Source organism: Gymnoscopelus braueri (genome assembly GCF_963280865.1).
Source record: "Gymnoscopelus braueri genome assembly, chromosome: 19".
NCBI lineage: Eukaryota > Metazoa > Chordata > Actinopteri > Myctophiformes > Myctophidae > Gymnoscopelus > Gymnoscopelus braueri.
Window position 1 is genome coordinate 26,591,245 of NC_137621.1, and position 22,683 is coordinate 26,613,927.

General features: G+C 40.7%; 2 protein-coding genes across 2 annotated transcripts; both read left to right on the forward strand.

The window, feature by feature from the left end:
• Positions 1–723: 723 nt before the first annotated feature.
• LOC308074296 (26S proteasome regulatory subunit 10B) lies at positions 724–7,820 on the forward strand. Its single transcript, XM_080413689.1, has 14 exons — positions 724–855; positions 1,648–1,727; positions 1,830–1,869; positions 1,991–2,043; positions 2,222–2,289; positions 2,864–2,978; positions 3,187–3,274; positions 4,586–4,647; positions 4,752–4,875; positions 5,839–5,900; positions 6,351–6,471; positions 6,899–6,979; positions 7,194–7,265; positions 7,369–7,820. Exons 1-14 carry the CDS (start codon positions 771–773, stop codon positions 7,485–7,487), a joined length of 1,170 nt encoding a protein of 389 aa, XP_080269815.1. The 5' UTR covers positions 724–770; the 3' UTR covers positions 7,488–7,820.
• Positions 7,821–9,201: 1,381 nt separating this feature from the next.
• On the forward strand, positions 9,202–21,889 carry lbh (LBH regulator of WNT signaling pathway). Its single transcript, XM_080414037.1, has 3 exons — positions 9,202–9,416; positions 15,080–15,182; positions 19,976–21,889. The coding sequence occupies exons 2-3, from the start codon at positions 15,090–15,092 to the stop codon at positions 20,186–20,188; spliced, it is 306 nt and encodes a 101-aa protein (XP_080270163.1). The 5' UTR covers positions 9,202–9,416; positions 15,080–15,089; the 3' UTR covers positions 20,189–21,889.
• Positions 21,890–22,683: the final 794 nt, after the last annotated feature.

Genomic DNA, 22,683 nt, shown 5'->3' on the forward strand with positions numbered 1-22,683 from the left:
GAAGATCAGTCTGTTACTGTATTTTCTCCATTCATGTGTTAACTTAGCCATCGTTCACATCACATGACAGTCATGTTTCAGGGCTAGTGTTAACTGCTTGTGGCCACCATTAAGATATTTTAACGTTCGCATCCAGAATGTATAAGTTAGTGAAATACTCCCTATTTAACTTATCTGTGAATTAAATTGTACAGTATAATAGTGTATCTTGACAATAATATGCAGCAGTACAGTGATATTGCAGTCAGCAGAAAGGCAGAACAGCCATCAACGATGTATTGTTGCCAGATACATTTAACTGGATAACAATGCTCAAACTGAAATACTGGAAACCGTTAGCAGCTTTCCATTGACGATAGCGACATCGCGTGGCCATTTAGTGTCATTGAATCTCAGTCATCTTTTTGATCCCATTTATTTATCGTTCCATCCATCCTCGGGTTAGTACGCAGTGTTGCCATGTCCGCTTGTTATAAGCGACATTGGACTTATGTTTCTGTGAAGTCGCTTGTAAATATTGGTAGTTGCGGGTTACGTTTTTTTGGGCTTGTTTCTAAAATGTAGTTGCTTATTTGGGCCTGCTTAACATTTTTTTTAATTAATGTAACCCGTGCGAGCTATTTTCAGAGGTTTAAGTGCTCATAATGGCCTAGTGCCCTAGTGACTTCATTTGGGCTTGTTTTCCTAGACCTGGCTTCTTATATCTCTCGCAAAATCTGGCAACACTGGTTAGTACAGAATACGGATTCGTACGGATACGACACGGCAACATGGCTGACTCAAGGGAGAAAGGACTGCAAGATTACAGAAAGAAACTGCTTGAACACAAAGAAGTCGACGGACGTCTTAAAGAATGTATGTCATTTAGACCCTAAAGTTTCCCATTACTATCAGCCGATACCATTTGTTTTACAACATGTTCGCAATTTTGAGCAGGCAGCTGTGTAATAAGTAGGCTAGGCTACATGCTGCGTCAGTTAGCCATGGATCCATGACCGTCATGGATGAACTTCAATATAGTGTTTGCACTTTCTCCCTTTTTGGCCCGTACCTCTACATAAACGTTCAGATTTCAAATATAAAGTGCTGACCCCCATGGCCACGGATGTTACAATTATGTACGGGTCTTCAAAAGTACCCGTATGATCCGTATTGTTCAATAAAAAGCATTTTTATGGGAACATTTTTTCCGGTGGCCTTTTTCTCATAGTCATAATGTATCAGAGTGCAATATAGCTCCCAACCGATAGGTTCGCGTAGTTGAAAGCATATGGAGAAAATACGGAGAAAATGGCCAGCGATCAGATTAAAATGCTTTTTATTGAAGAATACGGAATATACGGGTGCTTCAGAGGGCCCGTACATAATTGTAACATCCGTGGTCATGGGTTAAGCACTTTATATTTGAAATCTGAACGTTTATGTAGATGTACGGGCCAAAAAGGGAGAAAGTGCAAACACGATGTTGACGATCATCCATGACTGTCACATAATATATCACAAGTCATGTATCAGGGCTACGTCAGTTACCAAAACAAAACATTGAATGGATTTAAGAATAAAAGATAAAGCCATTGAAACTTTGTGCTTGAGCATTAAATGTTTAGATATTTATTAAGTGTGAATTGTACCGTCTGTAATCCACAGTACGAGAGCAGCTGAGAGAACAGAACAAACTGTATGAGAAGTCAGAAAATGATCTGAAAGCGCTTCAGAGTGTTGGGCAGGTAAATGGATGCTTAATTCAGACATCATTATTTCCAATACTGTTTTATTAACGCATGATACTTGCTCCCAGCCTCCCTAACAATGTATTTATATTTTTTCAGATAGTTGGCGAGGTCCTCAAACAGCTAACGGATGAGAAATGTAAGTCTAGTACGAATTAATTCATTTTAATTGTAATTTATTCTTGATCTGTCTTTTAGATCTATCTCAGTTCTGGTCAGGACAAAAATGCACTGCCTTCAACCTATGATTCCTTTCACAGTCATTGTCAAGGCAACCAATGGCCCAAGATATGTGGTTGGTTGCAGAAGGCAGGTAGGCAGTGGTCACAATGACAGTTACGATTAATCTGATTATTTAGTGTCATTATTGTGTATATATGTGCTGAATTATTTTTTAAAGCACATTTATCTGTCTAATCATACCATGGAATATTTGTCCATATGCAAACCACAGGCTAACATGAACTGTGTGACCTCATTTTGTGTTGCAGCTGGACAAAGCCATGCTTAAACCAGCTACTAGAGTGGCCTTGGATATGACAACATTGACTATCATGAGGTGAGCAGAACTGCTGAATGTGTCAGCCATCTTGTTAACTGTATGACCAAAAATGCGGCGAGTGTTGTTGATAGTATCATATCAAATACCATTACCTTGAGTGATGGTCTGGTCATTCCTAGAAATGGTTATGATATTTACAAATTACGCTGATGTATTTAGCTGACTTCAGTAAAACATAATATGGGTGCAGATAACTAGAGACCGACTGATAGTTTGTCAAAAATTACAAAAAAAGAATGAACTTATAAGCAAACGAATAAATGAAAATAAACACAGAGAACTACAAGCTATATTCCCAAAAAAATCTAAAATGGAAGATCTATAAAAGATCTGCTATTTTTTAAAGTGTTCACCTATAATGATTGGGACACATAGGCTTTATAATTGCCGATACCAATGTTGTAAAAAAAAAAGCTGATAAGCGTTTACTCAAGATTATTGAAAAAGGGTTGAGGCTTAACGATGCTTTGTTGCGCGGCTGTTGTGAATGTTGTGCGGCAAAGTACAAATTAGGCTTTACGCGCATCACATTCAATAGACAATTTAATATAATTGTTCTTTTCTTCTGCAGATACCTGCCTAGAGAAGTAGATCCACTGGTTTACAACATGTCACATGAAGACCCAGGCAGTGTGTCTTACTCTGAGATTGGAGGCTTGTCTGAACAGATCAGGGAGCTCCGAGAGGTACAGTATACAACATTTCAGTTTGGCACTTGATGCAGTTTGCCTCAATTTTGTACGCCTCCTTTGCAGTTCTAATAACTGATATATGATTAGCTACTGTTACAGTGTTAGAGGGCAGATCGATTTATTTGATAGCAAATTGCAAGATACTTGGAAACTTCACGTTATCAGGTGGTTATCACATCAGTTTGCGTCTCTGTTGTTTCAGGTTATTGAGCTGCCACTCACCAACCCTGAACTGTTCCTGAGAGTAGGCATCATCCCACCCAAAGGATGCCTGCTGTACGGACCTCCAGGTGAGAGGCCTATATACGTCATAACAGCTGCTAAACCGTAAGTTACTTGGAAGTTATGCAAAAAGGAGTAGGCATGCGCTCATCTCACAGGAAGCTTAATGCAGGTGCTGGAGTTTAGCTCTCTCTACGTCGTTCTCAGACGAGCCCTCCATCGGAGTCTCCAGGCATCTCGGTTCTCCATACATCTGGCCAGCTCCTTTGTGCTTTCTGCACCAGCATCTTTCTTTAGTACATCCACGTAGGTAGGTGTGGGACGTCCTCTTGATCGATGCCCGTGTGTTGGTTCCCACAGTGCAAGCTTTTTGACCGGGAATTCTCGGTGCCGGTGGCAGTGGCCGGCTAGTCTCATCCTCCTGACTGCTATCTTTTCTGATACACTTGGTAGTGCCCCGTACAGACGCTTGTTGGTAATGTGCTCGTCCTGGTTGATGTTCAGTACCACACGTAACATTCTGGTGTAGCACCCGTCCAGGGACTTCTGTAGGGCTTGCTTTAGTGTCCAGCATTCACAGCCGTAGAGGAAAACGGACTCCACAGTCGCAGAGAAGAAACTGATCTTGATGCGTCGGGGGAGGTTGGATTTCCACACACTGGTCATGCCAATAAGAGTTCTCCAGGCTAGTGCTTTCCTCACCTTAAGGTCCTTTTCTGTGGACGCCCAGGTATTTAAAGTCACTGACCTCCTTTAGCACAGTGCCTTCTGTTGTTGTTAGGGGCGGATGTTCTTGGGGGATTTTTTCTTTGCATTTAGCATGAGGCCAACCCTAGCACACTCTAACTCCACTCTGGACAAGAGCTCCTGTGCCTACTTTACGTGGTCAGATAGCAGGCAGATGTCGTCAGCGTAGTCCAGGTCTGTCAGGGTTTCTGCAGGAAGGTCTCGTTGACCTTCTGGGCGTGATAGTGAAGCCGAGCTCATGCTCCCTTCCTTTCATAGCTTGTCTCAGAGCATAGTCCAGTACTGTTATAAAAAGGAAGGGGGCTAGGGTGTCACCCTGCAGCACTCCGGTTTGAATGTTGAACTCCTCGCTGTTACCGTCGGGCGTTGTCATTTGGGCTCTCGTTCCCGTGTACATGGTCCCTATGGCTCGGAGTAGGTTGGGAGGAACATCGTAGGCCTTAAGTATTCTAAACAGCGATCAAAATGAGAACCAGCACGTAATTTGTGATAAGCTGCGGCCAGCTCTCTGTTTGCGACTGACGGGGGGGACGGGAGGGGGGGGTAAACTGGGTAACTTCCAAGTTTAAAGTATACTAAGTAGTGTATATGTAATATGTTTTGTATTGACTGATGTTTTTTTTTTTTTTTAGGAACTGGAAAGACTCTTTTGGCTAGAGCAGTAGCCAGCCAGCTTGACTGTAATTTCCTAAAAGTGAGCTGATATTAATTCACATAACATTGTTAGTCATCACAACAGATATTTCTCACTACCTCTGCGTCTCTTTCATGCATTCTCTCACTCTGTGACATGCTCAGGTGGTATCCAGCTCCATTGTGGACAAATACATTGGAGAGAGTGCCAGGTTGATCAGGGAGATGTTTAACTATGCCAGGGACCACCAGCCTTGTATCATCTTCATGGATGAAATTGATGCCATTGGTAAGTTGCCAATAAATATCTAGGCCTTAAAATCTGACAGCGTTAAGTGTTTAAGGATTCAAAAAGAAAAATCAATCTTCACCACGATGTTACTTTGTTACTTTTCTTGCTGATTTGTTTTATTCATAGTTTATACATTTACAGTAAAATACACATACAGACAATACAAAGTAATACATAACTAAAATAAACAAATAACTACCGTAAGTAGGGGTCACTAATTTAGCATAATAATTCCATCACAATTACAACATGGACATGCAGGTCATCCACAATTTTATATAAAACTAATATCATCCAACCATGTAATAAACTGTCAATGTTTTAAGGTTGAGTGTTTTCCAGTTCAAGAGTGTCTTTCTTTTAACTGACTGCAAGCCTAATGCTGCTCTGGTTGCAGTCCTAATCTACAGACCAAAGGGCAGGCAGAGACATAGATATCAAATATCGAGGTGCTTCAATTGGCTCTGTGCATAACTGTTGTCCCAGTTTTCAGAAGGTGGCATACCTGTTTCCTGTTCCAGTTCTTTATCCCATAGCTTCACTTGATTGGCTCGGCAGCAGGTTCGAACCGGAAACGCATATGACACTTCCACATGCGTTTCTAAGCAAATCTGCTGCTTAGCCAATCAAACACAGCTATGGGAGAATTAACTGGAACAGGAAACAGGTATGCCACCTTCTGAAAATTGGGACTACAGTATGCACAGAGCATGTTATACTCCCGAAGTTTTGAATTTTGGGACACCATAAACGATGCAAAAGACAGCAGTGGCTCCTGCAATTATACCATTCGGTGGAGTTGGTGCCCATCTTAGCCAAATATGCTGGTGTAAAGTGTAAACTCTACATAATATTTCATAAAATTATACTTTATGCAGTGTAAATGCAAGTTCTCCAAATTGTTGACTATCCCATTGTGATGCTGTAAGAGCAAATCTTACAACCTATTTTAATTTGTAGGTGGCCGTCGTTTCTCTGAGGGGACATCAGCAGACAGAGAGATTCAGAGAACTCTGATGGAAGTGAGTGTCACAGGCTTATTAATTTACCTAATTACAGCATGCTCTCTGAAAGCCCTTACACAGATTTAAAAATGTCATGAATTAAAATAGAGAAATCCACTGCTCACCCAGTATCAGACCAGGTGCTGGGGGAAAAAACATCAAACAGAATGAAAAGGGCTTCCACACGCTCAAATCTGTGGAAGAATCTTTTTTTAATTTGTGCGCTTTTGGTCAGAGATCTTCGAGCCTTGAAGAGGGTCTCTGAACAAAAGCTAACCAATAGAAAAGATCCTTGCACAGATCTGAGTCTGCAGATGCCCTTTTCATTTGATTGTTTAACAAATGGTCCTACATGTTTTCTACATCAATGCATTGTATCACACACTGTTTACGGTTCCAGTTGGATAATATATGTATTATTCATGAGTGCTATCCCTATGTACTGTGTGTTGTGCACCATGTCTGCAGCTGCTGAATCAAATGGATGGTTTTGACACCCTGCACAGAGTAAAGATGATAATGGCTACCAATCGGCCTGATACACTGGACCCTGCCTTACTGCGACCTGGGAGACTGGATCGTAAAATCCGTACGTTTCCCCTTTCCCACTAAGGAATATTTAGTTCACCTTGTGTTTTTGAGTCTTTGAGTTTTAGTACCGCTTCCACAATGTTCTTTATCGGACACATTGCGAGTAAAATCTGTTCATGTTAATGCTGTGTTAAAGCTACAACCCGGGGCTTATTTGAAGCATATTAATAAAATACAACTAGCACATCTGCAGTGGTTGGAAGTGGTCTCCCGACTCATCAATTGAGAAATTTTGACCAAGGGATCCTTTGGACACCTACTGGTTGACAATGTCATTAAAGTTATTTGGAACACTACAAGACACTAGATGTTTAGCCATCTTTGTTTCAAATACCTCTGTAGGCATGGAACTTTATAGCATTGTAGCCATATTAGATAGTTTGTTCTTCAAATACGTTTCAATTTCAGAATGTTTTTGTTTGTAGATATTGAGCTGCCCAACGAGCAGGCTCGTCTAGACATTCTGAAGATTCACGCTGGACCAATCACCAAGCATGGAGAAATAGGTCAGTCTTTTTGAATGTGGTGGTTATCCTATAACCTGCAGCACAGGTATACAATATGGGGCATCGGGGCTTTAGGTTTAGCTGTCTCCTCCCCAATATCAATATACAGTAGCTGACACCAGTCATGTTATTTAATCTACTTCATATTTGTCTGCAGGATCAGTGTCCTCTCTTATGGTTCTTTTAATGATCTCTTGAATTTTGTCATCGTTAGATTATGAGGCAATTGTGAAGCTCTCCGATGGATTCAATGGTGCTGACCTCAGGAATGTTTGCACTGAAGCAGGTTTGTATCTAAATTTATTTCAATAATAAAATAGATTTGCCGGTTGTAATCATATTAAACATATTGTAATTTATCATTGACTGTTACTCTGCTTCTTCCCCAGGCATGTTTGCCATCCGTACAGATCATGAGTATGTTACCCAGGAAGATTTCATGAAGGCTGTCCGAAAGGTTGCAGATTCCAAAAAGCTGGAGTCTAAGTTGGATTATAAACCTCTGTGATTCCCTGTTGCCACGAGGACCACTGAGGAACATCTGAGGATTTATATTACACCCTGTACTTTGTATCACAACAATATCTATAAAGTTTTAGACACAGATATTCAGCAACCTAAATGACATTCCATAATGAATATTATTGGGTGTAAGGGTTACATTCTTCTTCCAATGATTGATGGGGGAGCTTTTTGGAATTTTGTGGTTGTCTTTGGGTCTTGCAGTAATATGTGAATCATGTTTGGTTCACAATGTAAGGGGTTGGTAACAGGTAACAACTGATATTAAATGTACAGCTTTTCTTTTTTTTGTTTTGAAAATAAATAATTTACATCACCAGAGTATATTTTCCTAGAATTGACTTGAGGTTGTTGAGGTTCAGAATTGGAAAACTGGTTGGCAGAAGAATTGTCATATAAAGTCTATCTTGACTTTAAAAACATTTTTAGATGAACCTGCACTTTTTTAAATAATTCAGCTGTGACATTTAACTTTTTTTGTACAATATTAGTTATAAAAGCATAATTGAAAATTACATGTTTGGGGTCTTAATTTACAATATTAACTGTTAATGTTGCATCAACATTTAAGGGGCAACAAATGCTCCAGATGTTAAAGAATAACCCTTCCACATATTGTGAAAGTATGTCAACTAGGTAAGATAGTTTATTTCTTAATAATCATTGTATTGTCTGTGATTCATTAAACCAAATGCCACGTGTTGTTGGCATTCTCTTTTGTATATCTCATATGCCAACTTGGCATATGAGATACAAAAGAGAATATGATGCAGAATGTTCCATATAAGTACTACTTTTGTTTTCTGTAATTATGTGTCAATAATTAAAAGGCTTAGAAATACCAAATAGGCCTTTAAAGGGTACATTCAAGCACCAGTCTGTGACTTTAACAAATATGTTAATCAATGGTCAGAGAGGCGGACTGCAACGAGGAAGGTTGCTTTGAATTGAATTACCACACAAAACATGTTCCAACTGCGCCACAAGGTGGTGGTAAAGTCCCAAATTGCACACGTACAATGTCAAGCTGTCCTCAGCAGCTGCTTTCTCAATGCCAAATATTAAGGCAAAAAAACAGCTGGGCATTTATAAGGTGCGAAGATGTAGACAACTTGCAAAAGTATTGACAGTCAGATTTATTTGCAAAGCTTGGCTAGAGATTGTGTTAGCCCTCAAATAAAAATGAACCGAGATTGCAAACTGCAGTCAGATTCATTTTAGATTAAGTAAAAAGGCATTGGATAGAATGGTAATGTTATTATGGCTACTGAAACAAAGACACTGCATTGACCTTGGATACGTTTATGAATGACACTCTCTCTCTCGTTCTCTGCCAAATACTCACGGATAAACGTCACGAAAAGCCTAATGGCGTATTTAGCTACGTGTGTGTGTGTGAGAGAGAGAGGGGGGGGGTCTTGATTCTTCATTCAATGGGAGCCAAGAAGACTATAATTGTGTTGCCTTAGCGACTATAAATCAACAGCATCACCCATACCATTCCCAATGAAATGTTTGGGTCCCTGCTGCCGTCATTGGGATACGAGACACCTGTCCTCTGATTGGCTTGCGGTGATAACAGCGATGCCATTGAAGAATTCTGGCCCGTGAGGAGGGGGCGTGTCTCTGGCCACCAGAGGTACACGCCTCTTGTATAAATGCTCGGTACAACCGTCCTGCTGAGGCAAACGGAAGAAATCATTAAACTCTTTCATAGAGCGTTAACAACAAACACACTGCAGTTGTTTCACTGCCTGCCAGTGTTGTTGGAACACACACACACAGTCACTTTCGATTTACAAGTACGCTAGCAGGCTACACGCCGGGAAATAAGGCAGGCTGTGAAGATTCCCTAATCACCAGAATATTTAGCAGGTGTGAATTCATGTCTGTAATATTCCCCAAGGATCTACTGGTGAGTATGACTATACCTTTGCGACTTTTTGCCCTAAAACTAACTGACTGGTGCAAATTTACTTTTGTGTTAACTTTTGTTATTCTTGTCTTTTGGTGTCGTGTTGGAATGAGAATGATTTGTTTCTTCTCATTAATGGGATTGATTTGTCTATTATGATGCACCTGTCAACTATGAGAGTTATCCCATAAATCAAAAATGTCTCTGCTGCTGATAACCTCCCTTAAATGATTCATTTTCTTACTCTACTACACCCACAATTGTTTTCCCTTAAACTATGTTTTCTTCAACTTCTGTAGGGTGCAGCCTCTGAAATTTGTAAAGGTCACACCACAAACAAAAGCCGTGCTATCTATGACAGACTAAGTAACACTTGATTATCAGTAGTCTCCTTGGTTATCTATCTTGTAGTGTGTGATAGGATATAGTGTTACTTTAACTCTATGATTTGATATGTTTAAAGTCGCGATGGACATCAAGTTCTTCCATATAACAGCCAAATGGATTAACCTACCCTACATCATTGGCATGGGTGTTGCGTTTGCTTTATTTGCCGCAAATAGACATGCAGGTGCATGCAGCAAGCAGTTTTATGCAGGGTACAAAAATGCTGTCTATTGGTTGCTGTACTTTTCTTTTTCTTCCATTACCGTCCATACATTAGTTGATGTATTTGAGATAGTAGACTTGTTTTGTCCTGTCCTTATCCTGTCTGCAGACTGAGGATGTTGGAATCAACTTAGCAAGACTCCTGTGTTAAATTCTGCAGGCCTCTCTATCTATACCAGGAAGCTTTCACTCGACCTCTTTACTGTAACCACACAGAGGCTCTGTTGCCTCTGCTTGTTGTAAGCTTTTGCTTCCCTGTTCCGTAGGTGCCTCTATTGAGTGCTATGTGGAAAGCACAACTACTCTATATAGCTGAACTAGATAGTTTTCCTTCACTCTACTGGGGGGGGGGGGGGGGCACACAACTGAGCTTCAAACAATATAATGGATGTCTGAACCCATGGCAGTTATCCCTAGCTTCTCAATGTATAATATACTACAAATATGTAAACAGGAAGTATTCTTAATGCATGATGATGATGGAAGATAGAACTGGTTGTCATCAAGAGAGGAAGAGAGGACATTCCATTATCGTCTTTGATACAAACATTGTGTAAACTGTGAACCTAAAATGAGTTAAGACTATTCATTGTCGACTGGAACTCGACTCCCTTCCCTTGTAGCCTATGTCAGATTTGTGAACAAGGTAGTAAGTAATCTGATCTCCATCTGTATTCAGGCACAGATTTTACTCCTAGCAACCAGCTGACCCCATTCATTCAGCACACTCCTCAGGGTTCTGAGACTGACCCCCCCCCCCCCCCCCCCCCCGGAAAAAAAAATCTTCACCGCCATACGCACCACCTTTTTAGTGTTGTGTAACTCAGCCAGCAGGCAGCTCAGCATTGGCACGGAATGTCGGCAGCCTTGCCTCGTCATCACTCCAGCTGAGATTTATGATGTAGTAAGATTTGGAGGTGGTACAAGGGGAAACAATGTTAATAATGCAAGATGTAATATCCCATCATGTGTAATGGGTCAGATTGCTGCAGAGATCACTTTGGTCCCCTGTCAGCACCACTGGGACAAACCGCGGACAGGCCTGTGATGCTTGCATACATTTTCCGGGCCACTCAGCCCGTAGCCTGATGGACTAGGGTTTTGAATTATGCTTTAAAAATTAAAATGATAAATAAGTAGCAGTTATCTTTAAGAAGTCTGTGATTGAGTAGAGGATTTGTTCATTTAAAATAATCATCCCCACCCTGTTCCAATGTGTGGCCTCTTGATACTGAATGTATATATAGAAATGCTGTGTTATAAAGGAGAAACATGCTGAATGTTACTGTGTTTGGCTATTTATAGTTTTAAAAAAAAATCAAAGGCACAATTACATGGGATTGGAACTGCATATCTACTTCCAAATGTTCACTGGGTCAGTTGTGCGCAAGAGCCAAGTGGCTTTTTCCACAGGGACACAGTTCCAGTGGAACGACAAATCCGGTCAATTGGCTGCCATGTCGGTGGCATTAATCCACTGGGTTATTGAAGTCATCTCATAGTGTATAAAAACTAGCATCAAACACATGTGCCTTAGCAAATGTTGTTCAATACTGAACTACAAAAGATATTACTAGATGAATTGGACTTTGATGTCACAGTGGCTTTTAAAGATACCGCATGTCTGTCAAATCCAGAGATGTTATTGATTTGCTAGTTGTTCTGAAAATGTGGTTCGTGGCTTGTCTTGTGCAGATGTCCATCATGGCTCAGGCACTAGGAAGCTGGCATGATATGGTGTGCATGATCTTCCACTAGAGCAAAGGTTAAGAGGTTTAATGAAAAACTGGCATGTAGACGGGTACACCCAACCTGTCAACACAATGATTTGAGCCTAGAAGAGTTGGATGCATGGCAGAGCATAAGTCCACAATCCATGTTTCTGGCTATGATGCAATGAGTATTGCTGAATGGATGTAGTTCATACTGCAGACTATTAAGGTCCTTACACACTCGCAATATGCGAATATACGCAAAATTCGGACTCCGAATAATTAAAAGACGCTTTTTCGCTTCGCGGAACTGATGTGGACGCTTGCATTGACTTTATAAGGTTTTTAAAAAAAACGTATTTATTCGCATGAAGAATTCGCCCCGGTGTGTAAGGACCTTTAATGTTGTAGGCCATAATGTCCCCATACTGATCCCCTATGTCATCCATTTTAATGTTTACTTGATTACAGAACACTTAACATGTCCTTTCAATATAGAAAGTGTTCCACTTGGACGAAGGAATACAATTGTTCAACCTTGCCTGACACTTTAAACAGTAATGCATCTGACTGATATGTATGTACAATCACTCCCTCCTGAGTTGAGCCGTTACGTGTGCACCCCTACTTCCTTCTCATTGTGCCCCTTTATGTTTTATTAGGCCGCTGTTCTGTTATTCTTAGCCGAGCAGGATGTTTATACGATCCCTGAGCAGAAATATGACTGGCAAGGCCTGAGTGTTTATCTTTATTCCCTCCCTCCCCTCTTTCTTCTGCTCAGGTCCTCACTGTCACCGTTCTGTGTTCATCCCTCTAACCGCTTCTCCCCTGCTCTGTGTCTGCCTCCTCTGCACCCCGTCCCCTCTCAAGGATGAAATTAGCTCAAAAGCAGCTTTGGCTGACTTTGTTTCCATGCTAAACCACGCATATCCTTCAAGCTTACTTTTTTATTTTTAGATGTCCGGCCATTGTTTATGCCAAGCATTTTGACTGTTGCAGCAATGGGTTCAGGTGGTTCAGCCAGCAAAATTTAATTTGTCACATTTAAAGATTTGCACCCTGACCACCTACTCTGCTGTGATGACAATGTTAACGTGACAAGTGACAAAAGGGGCTTTGTGTAAATTTAGGGATGGAAAATGGATCGATGACTATGTAGTGCAGTCGGTGTCGCTCCAGGGTGTAACGATGACCCATTGTGTTATTGATCGATGTCACGCCATGCTCTTCACCTCAGTATAAACTCTTGCTTTTCTGATTCAGATGGATAAGACTGTAATAATAAAAAGAGGATTATTATCCAATCCCAAAAGATATACACCACAGCATGTCGGATAATATTGTTTCAAATGATTCCAGAACGATTTGGGGGGCAGTTGGACAAGACGGCCAGAGGGCTTTATTTGCAATTATTAGATTGAGAGGCATATAAAGATGTAATCACAGAATGACAGAAACATTGCCAAGCATGAGTTGTTTGTATTTTAGAACGAATTTGAATTGCATTGAATAATTTATTAAGGTGCTTCTTTGTCGTAGCCTGGTAACCCCCCCCCCCCCCCCTTTCCGGAAATCTCATTGTCCATCATAGTTTGCTCATTTGAACAGAAAAGAGATGGTGCCATTTTGATTGTTTCAGGCAGAATATATTGATAAAAAATAAATAGAAATTCCATTACATGTGGAGCAGACATGGGCATCTTCATGTAGAAGTTGGTAAATATATGGGTCACAGATGGAGACAGAGACGTGTCTGTATTTTTGCTCAGAGCTTCTAATGGTTAAATGTTGTCCTGACTGTTCACAAACTGAAAGTGTGATGCAGATTTTGCTGTTGAATTGACTTTGAGTGAATGTGTGTTGAGTTTAATGTTTTTTTTACATCTCTGGAATTCTGCGTCATTGTCTCCAAATGATATAAACCTTTTTTTTATTAAACTGTACTGTGTAGATACTACTTTAGCATACATTTAAAAAAAAGGTTTATATCACCCCCAAGAAATGCATTATTCTTAGTTTTATTTAATACATTTCTGTGAATGTGTGACCTAGCAGCTCATGTTTTCTGTTGGTGACCACCATCGCCACAGGCCAGTGGCCACTGACCACCATGGCACCAGGCTTTAAATAGAGAGCGTGAGAAGGCCACTCTCCATTTTGTCTCAAGACAACACCCCTGTCTGGTCTGAGGGCAGCTCCATTTTTTTAAAAACATTTTCTTAACATACCATGTCCTGCTCTACTGTAGCCCTACAGTGAGTACAGTAAACATGGATAAACAACCTGCCGTTGCTTTAATCTAAAATGGAATGTTTAGCCAAGCTTTGATGGAACTGAGAACACTGGTTTCCACCTAGTCAAATAACCACTGCACGCCTACAGCATGCTCACACAATGACTGTCTCCTCATTGTTAGTGCAAGACAAGTGCACACGATCTTGTATGATAGAGATGGCTCATGGAAGCAAACCACATAATTTAGGTGTTGCAGTTCTGCAGTGTGCAATAGATGCTGCTTGGTGTGTTGTGGTCATGACTCATGACTGGTTGCGGTGAATGCAGTGAATAAAAAAAAACTAAGACTTGAAAAGAAGTGATGCTGTTGATATTTGGTGCTTTATTATTATTTCCTTGATGGGAGATAAAGCCACTGAAGAGTATTTTTTTCCCCCCCATTGAGATCTGAATGTTTAATTTAGTCATGACTACAACCACAGAATTCTATTCCATAAGAAAATGGAGTAGACCCATTCATATTAACCAAGGAGGATGCATGTTTAAGCTGTGCTTTAAATGTCAAACTATTCTGTGGACCTGCTCTTAATGTCATGTTCAGACAAGAGAAATATTCTGTTTACTCTAACTGAATTAATTCAGGATGTATTGAGTTTCAGGTCTTTGCATTTCCCACCAAGGACAAACCCAAACATCCAACAATTTCCACTATAACCGGGCATACATTTTTCATTGTAAATTTAACACCTTACGGGTGTTAAAATGGACCCATACACTGATTTTTATGGATCATGAATAGGGACCCCCAGGGTCCTTGAGGGGGTTCTGGGGGGTCCCCAGCTACATGATTGAGTAACCAAATTACCCTCACGGGTCTGTAAGTTGCGTTTAATTGGACCCTTATGAGTCCATTTGTACACTGCTCTGTTAAATTTAACACTAAGGATTTTACAGCGTTAATTGGGGTCCCACAGAGAAACCGTATCAAATCGGGGTCAGTGGCGTAATGCATATCAAACTGGGGGTCCTTGAAATTAAAAAGGTTGAGAATCACTGTCCTGGTTGATGTGTGACCTCCAGTTCCTCTCCTTCTCTGACCCTCTGCAGTCCAGTGTTTATGCCCACCCGAGACATGACTGAGGTGATGATCAACAGCACCCCCATGGAGGACATGAGGCTCACCCCCAGCAAGGACAGGCTCTCCTTCCAGGTAGGGCGCATGCGCATCCATGTGTTTGTCAATGACTCACCACTTCATTCTAATCCCCCACCCCATGTGGTCTTATGTACCAGTATCTTTTTAAAACTATTATTATTATTATTATTATTATTTGTTAAGCTATTAATGTTTTGGATTCGTATCAGTGCGGACTGGCAGAAGCTAAAACTGCTTTTTTTTAAAAAAAAGATTTATTTTGGGTCTTTTATGCCTTTTTATTGATGGGACAGTAGGCTGACAGGAAATGGGGAGAGGGATGGGGAGTGACCTGCAGCAAAGGCTGTCGGGCTCGGGACTCGAACCCACGACGCGCTGTCAGGCTACATTGAGCCTAGGTGCCTGGACCGCCAGCCGTCCTCGCCGAAAACTGGATTTCTGTGATGTAGTTAGATAGTGAATGGTGGCGAGTCAGGAAGACCTAATATTCCACTACTCTGCGTTTAGAATGCTGTTGATAGTAGAGCTGTTTAAAGGGCAAGACCACTTTGGTAGAGGTTTGGGTTATGTAGTTACCTTGCCATGATGTAACTCCAAAGGTGGGCAAGAAATTAAAAATAATTGCTCCATTGATTAGAAATTGATCATTCAAAATATGCTCCTCATTGACTTACATTGTACGGTAAAACTGCTCTCAAAGTCACTCTTTTAGCACAAAAACTAACGCAAACAAAGTTGATTCAGACAATATAGAACATCACCAAACCCAGTACTGGTTTTTTTTTAAATAAAAATGTCAACTTCCTGTTGATTTTGCCATTTTTAATAAGTAGAAAACCCGGACTGGATCGGTGGATCCGGATCCAGATCTTCAAATAGTAAAATCAACAGGAAGTTGACATTTTTATTAAAAAAACAAACAGTACTGGGTTTGGTGATGCTCTATATTGTCTGAATCAGCTATGTTTGGGTTCATTTATGTGCTAAAAGAGTGACTTTGAGAGCTGTTTTACCGTACAATGTAAGTCAATGAGGAGCATATTTTGAATGATCAATTTCTAATCAATGGAGCAATTATTTTTTATTTCTTGCCCACCTTTGGAGTTACATCATGGCAAGGTAACTACACAACCCAAACCTCTACCACAGTGGTCTTACCCTTTAACTCCCGTTTTTGAGCAAATCGTGCACTTTTTGAAAGAAGCGTGAAACTTTCAGCATAGTTAGTATATGCCATAATGTTCATTTTCAGACTGGGAGGGAAGGAAGTCAGATTTGACCTCTGAGGACCGTGAGAGGTAAAATCCAAAATGGCCGCTAGTCCAACTTAAGTTTGGAACCAAACACAGTAGAAAAACATTTATTTAGACATTTAGACCCAGTAGACTGGCGGCCATCTTGGATTTGACCTCTCAGAGGTCAAATCTGACTTCCCTCCCCGTCTGAAAATGTATATTATGGTATTTACTAACTATGCTGAAAGTTTCAGCCTTCTTTCAAAAAGTGCACGATTTTGTGTGCCAACAGCTGTACTATGAGAAACTTGTCTAATTAGAGTGGCAGAGGCTGGGATTAGAATGAGACTGTTTGTTCCAGCACTGCACTTAACCTGGTAACATTAACCCTACAAAGTCCTGGGTCAGGCTGCTTTGTGTTAATAGAACAAGACCTAATCATCTGTTATTTTTAGATTCTTATGTAAGCAAAGACTTATTTTTGTGACACTTATGAGAGTAATTATTGCAGTGATATATTTTTGCATTTTACAAGTGTAATTACTAGATTATCAACTGCTGACGGTATGAATAGCTATTACACAATTCATCAGCTGGAACACCCAGGTGCTTTTAAATATAGCTACATATGCAATTTTTGTTTAATTGCCATACTACAGACTAAAAATAAAGCATGTGACATTTATTCAAAGTACACAAACAGCCAAGGGGCTTGCGAAGTCACAGTTCCTGGGTTTAAACATGCTAAAAGAATCTAGACTCACAGAATTGACTTGGCTTCTAACTGAAATATTGTTAACCTAACCATTGCAGGCAAAGCGAGATGGTAGTTAAAAATCAAGTTACTTTGATTAGCTTTTTCTCCCACAAGATGCAATGGGCCTGTATTATTCAGTCTATTTGTTTGGTAACAAAGCTCAGACCATTTACAAATGTTATCATGGACAAACGCATTAAACGAAATGCATTTAGATGTTATTAATCAAATCTAAGTTATCAATGGTCATTTGTTTGTATTTAAGGTAACTTTTACAGTACAGTTGGAAATGTAACTGCCGTGTCCTGTTCATACTATGATATATTAGGAAACTCTCCTTAAGAGGATGTAGACTGACCGGTAGGAAGAGATGGGCTTCCTTTCCTCACAATCCCCAGTTGTAAGTCTGAGAGGATGGAAAATTAGGATGCTGGGGGTGAAGAGACAGAGTGCCAATGTGCCACTTCGACTTCCCACCTAGCTTCCTATCTTGGCTGTCTGCCCAAGGTCCCCGCCAGTCCTTGGAGAGCTTGCATACTGTATGAAGTGATGATGCTAGCATCAGTCACTTCCTCAGCTCTGGACATTGATGTCTGATTCAGATATTGTATTGTACCCCCCGCACACACACACACACACACGCTCACACCATCCTCACCGCCCACCCTCCCTGTGAGAACTCAAAATAGCAAGAACTGTCTTGCTGACAATGTATTGCTGTTTCCTGCCGTTGGGAGTGAATACAAGCTACGACATGTTGGCGAGGGGTCCACTGGCAAGGTCATTCACTGCCTGACTCCTCTTAGTGCTGATGCATAGTGAGTACGCAGGCAAGGGAATGCAGAGGTTAAATCTGGCCAATACACATGGATACAAGCAGCTGCACACAAAATGGTGTCTCATTCTTGCATTTTTTGTTTGGTATACTCGCAGATCATTGACTTATACTGTACAGTACAATTATGTTCATACACACAGCTGTATTTTGCACATGTAAAAGCTACAAAAGTCTGCTACAAATGCATGCTTTCGCACCCTGACAAATTGTCACATTCACACAGTTACAGAACATTTTGTCTTTCTCCCCATTCCCTCTTCTATGGTGTTCATAAAGGCTTGAACACAGCTGGACCCCCTCTTTCTTCCCCTCCTCTCTCTCCAGCCGCATCTAATGCTTTCTTTCCACTGGGCTCTTTGCCCAGACAGCGACATCGCTTTCCCCATCCAATGTCTCCAAGTGAAATATGCAGGTCTAAAAATATTCTTCCACTTTATCCAAACAACAGCAAAAAATGCTGTTCTTGGATCAGGAGTGGCAGGCTTTTCCCCCTGGGCCATTTCTCCGGTCCCTGAGAACTGAGAGTCTCGAGTTTGATGTCCAATCTCTCTAGGACAGGGAACACATGTAATCTCAGTTTAGATCCACATAGTTATGTCAGCTCTCATAAACAAGTGTCTGTCTGGCTGGGCTTGCAGGCCTCATATTACCTGAGTCTTTGTTTTATTATTTAAATCCACACTGATGTCGGGTGCTGATTTCACATTGAGAGAGAAGCTGATAAACGGCCAAAAGACACGCACAGCCCAGATCTACTGGCTGGGTGCTGGATCAAAAACCGTACACCAGTATTGCTGCTCCCAAATGCAAGTTTGCTTGCGTTTCAGGGTGAAGGCTCATCCTCAGACCTTCACACAATGTGTAGACAGACATTTGTATATACAGTGTGACATCCTGATCACCACACCTCTGCTGATCTACCACACATTTCTTGTGCTGTAACTTACAAATTATATCTGTGTGCTTAATATTCTTCGTACATTATTTTACATGGATGTTTATTTGCCTTTCTGCAGTGAAATCTTAGTCACCTTTTGTCAGCAAATAAACAAATCAAAACAAATGACAAAGAGTCTAAAAAATGACAATTTGGCAGGCATATTAAACAAAAAAATTAAGATTTTAAAGGGACTACACCATGAATTTTAACTTTTTCTTCTTTTTTGTGTGTTTTTGGTCTCCCCTACCTCTCTTCTATCCCTAAAAATACCCCAGTTTGAACACTCAGGCTTTCACAGCAAATCTGGGGTTTTCTGTAAATTGGTCTCAAAACAGGCCAAACTGATTTGCACCCCGACGTGACGTGACGTCACATCAGGGTACAATACCTCCCGTTTTTCAGTTCCAACCAAAAAACAAACAAACAGGACAATGTGGTATTGCAGGTGAAAGTGCTTTATAAGCCAGAGAGAAGTTGGAATGAGTATATCTGAGGCTTGATTTAGGCTCAAACCTTTTGAAAAACATTTGAGGGACATAAACAATATGATATTAAATATTATTATTTTTTAAATTCATGGTGTAGATCCTTTAAAAAATGGTACATGTACTTGAAATCAAAATACACAAGTATAGCACGACATTAGCATGGCACATACATTTACACAAAAACATACACTTTCATATAGGGTAGTTAAGATATTAACCTACTGTTAACCTATTACCGGGGCCCAATCTTTTTTTTAAACGCATCATACTTCATCTGGAGCAGTAATCTCTTCTAGTATACAGTACACTCTCAACAACCTCTCATGCCATTGATTAATTGTAGGTGGTAGTGGTTGCAGCCAGGATAGGGTTATTTAATTTTCTTCATACATTTTCAATTTACTGTTGATTCAGAGTAGTGCAATATACTGTATGCTTTTATATAATCCGTTTGTTGGTGTTGCAGTGTTGAATAATTGCTTTGGTGCAATAACGCCCTTTCAAAGTATTTAGAGTGACTGATGGTGCACTTTTTATTTATTTTTATAGATGAGACTAAATGATTTGCCCTAATCTTGTCCTCTTACAGATATTCCCTGACCCCACAGACTTTGAGCGCTGCTGTAAACTGAAAGACCGGCTGCCATCCATTGTGGTTGAGCCCACAGAGGGAGAAGTGGAGAGCGGTGAGCTTCGCTGGCCTCCGGAGGAGTTCCTGGTCAGTGAAGAAGAGGAGGAAGATGAGGAGGAGAATAATGGCAATATCCAAAATGGACAGCCAGTACAGAATTCTCAGCATTAGAAGCTGAGGTATCCCTTCTCTGGCCATCCCTCTGTTCATCCCCCACCCTATGCACACTGGCTGTACTGCACCTCAGATTTCCTGGCAAGGCACACATTGCCCAGTGATGCCCTTCATTATCCTTAACACAAATCACCCCCAGAAGATGAGACACACACACACACACACACACACACACACACACACACACACACACACACACACACACACACACACACACACAGATATCCTGCAACGCATCTTTCTGGATCTCACACACCCAGTCAAACTTGAAGAGCAAATATGCACACTTGATAATTAACTTTCTACCATGCCTACCACCCTGTGTGTCTCAACCCAGAATGGTTCTCATTGGACAGTGGCAGGTCAGTGCTCCATGGACAGCTCTTGCACTGCAGGAGGCTACTACTGCACCTGTTCTTTACTCCAAAATGGCTGGCGTTATGACCCCAGAGACTTGATACTCAATATACATAACTGCTGTGGTACCCGTGAGGATATTTCATCTTTGTCTATGTTTCTGGACATTGTTAATGATCGTGTCTACGGAGCTGAGCCCATAATGAAAGTGTGTGTTGTGTGTAAAGATTCAGTGGATTGTTCATTTGTGGTGCATTTTGTGACTAAATGATGCACATTTATTGTAGGAATGCATCAAACGTTCATATAACTAGGAGAGCCTGGAAGCTCTTTCACTGAAATTGAGAAGGTGAAGGAAAATGTTAAGTAATATGTGCCCCACATGAAGAATATGTTGCATAAAGGCTGATTATGCACTGAGGCACATGCATGCTTTAAGTTGAGTCCTCACCTTTGCCCCCCAGACTAAATATGATGCAAGTTCGTTATAGCATTCAAATGAGGAGCTGGGAGATTTTTAAAAGATGGCAGATGAAGACTGATGGTGAGTCATAAATTGATATACAAACCCAATGAAGGATATGTAAATATTTGTACCATAGTCAACCCCTGAGGCCTTGTAGTGCTTTGCTTCTGTGTGTATCATAGCGTTGGTCTATTAATTGTGTTCACACCAGAAGTGAAAGTTGACTCCTGCCTAGTCTTCCTGTTCTTCTGAACTCAGCCATAGTGTTTGACACCATATGACATAAGGTAATGCACAATACAGGAGCAAGTTCACCAATGTTATAGGCAATATCTTGATTGTATTAAATCTGGACATTGCATTGTAAACTGGTCTCAGACCTTCCCAGAAGGACTGTACACAACACAACAATGATGAGGGTAACTGGATGACCTGTCTGTTAATTCTCAAAACATTGCCAGGTGATTAGTTATTTTGGTACAGGTCATTGATCTACGTAGCATCCTACCATTATATTAGTCATTTGCTTGAATGCAAATGCTGTGGATATTTCTCTTTCTTTACATCCACCACTTATTCCCCATGGAACACTTTGGAGTGATGTCCTAACTTGTGTACACAATAATTCGTACTCTGAGATACTGTTGTATGAGCATGTTCAAACTTAGTCTCTGGTCGTATTGTAATGTCCATTTGAATGGCATTAGGGCTGTGTACAGAACATCTCTTTCAGCTATCTACCACCTACAGGTCCCACATCATTTATGTAAAGCTCAGGGAGATTAGCCGCCATCTTTACTTTTGTTTTGTTTTCTAGACCACTCTCTGTGACAAATAACAGAGGCTGTAAATAAACATTTGACTTTACTATTCAACTTCTGTGTGGAAGGCTGAAATATTTGCTAATGAGTCTATTGACACACAAGAAAGTAATGAAGGTTTTAGGGGCAACCCTCTTGTACAATATCTTTGCAAAAGCAATATCAAGATGTGCATTTTCTGTTTTTCCATTTTGAAAACCCCCTTTGGCCCCCTCACGTCACCTGCAGCGGTTAGAGATGAGTGTTACTTCCTGCAAAGAACATGCTGAATCTCTATGCGAAACAAGTAGCATGTGTGTACATGCTTACAAAATATATATAGAAGTGAGACACCACATACTACTTCCTTTCTTCCTGTCTAACCTCCCCCAAACAAACCTTATTACCCGACTCCTAGACACAAAATCTCATAAATATAGCATGCTGTTTTGCTGTGCTTTGGTTTCCAAATCGTTATCTTGCAAGGGTGGTGACGTAGATAGTTTTCACCCGGGTGTGTGTGTGTTGCCAGTCTCTGCCTAGTGTAAAAGTCAAGAAAAGCAGAATATTTCTCTCTCTGCAAAGACTACAAACTGTAACTAGAATGATAGATCGGTCTGGCTGATATATCAGACTTTTGATGGTATCGGCAATTATGCAGCCTAAACAATTGCTTTATAAGTTAAACATTTTCAAATAGAAACTTGTCAAATCTATGTTTTTCACATTTATTAGAACATTTTGCAGGTATTGACCAAATGTTGGTCAAAACAATGATCTAGGACTCCCAAGATCTGGATCGGCGTCGGACCGAAAAATGTAGCATCGGTCAGGCTCTACTACAAACACACACTGTTGACATAGCTGTC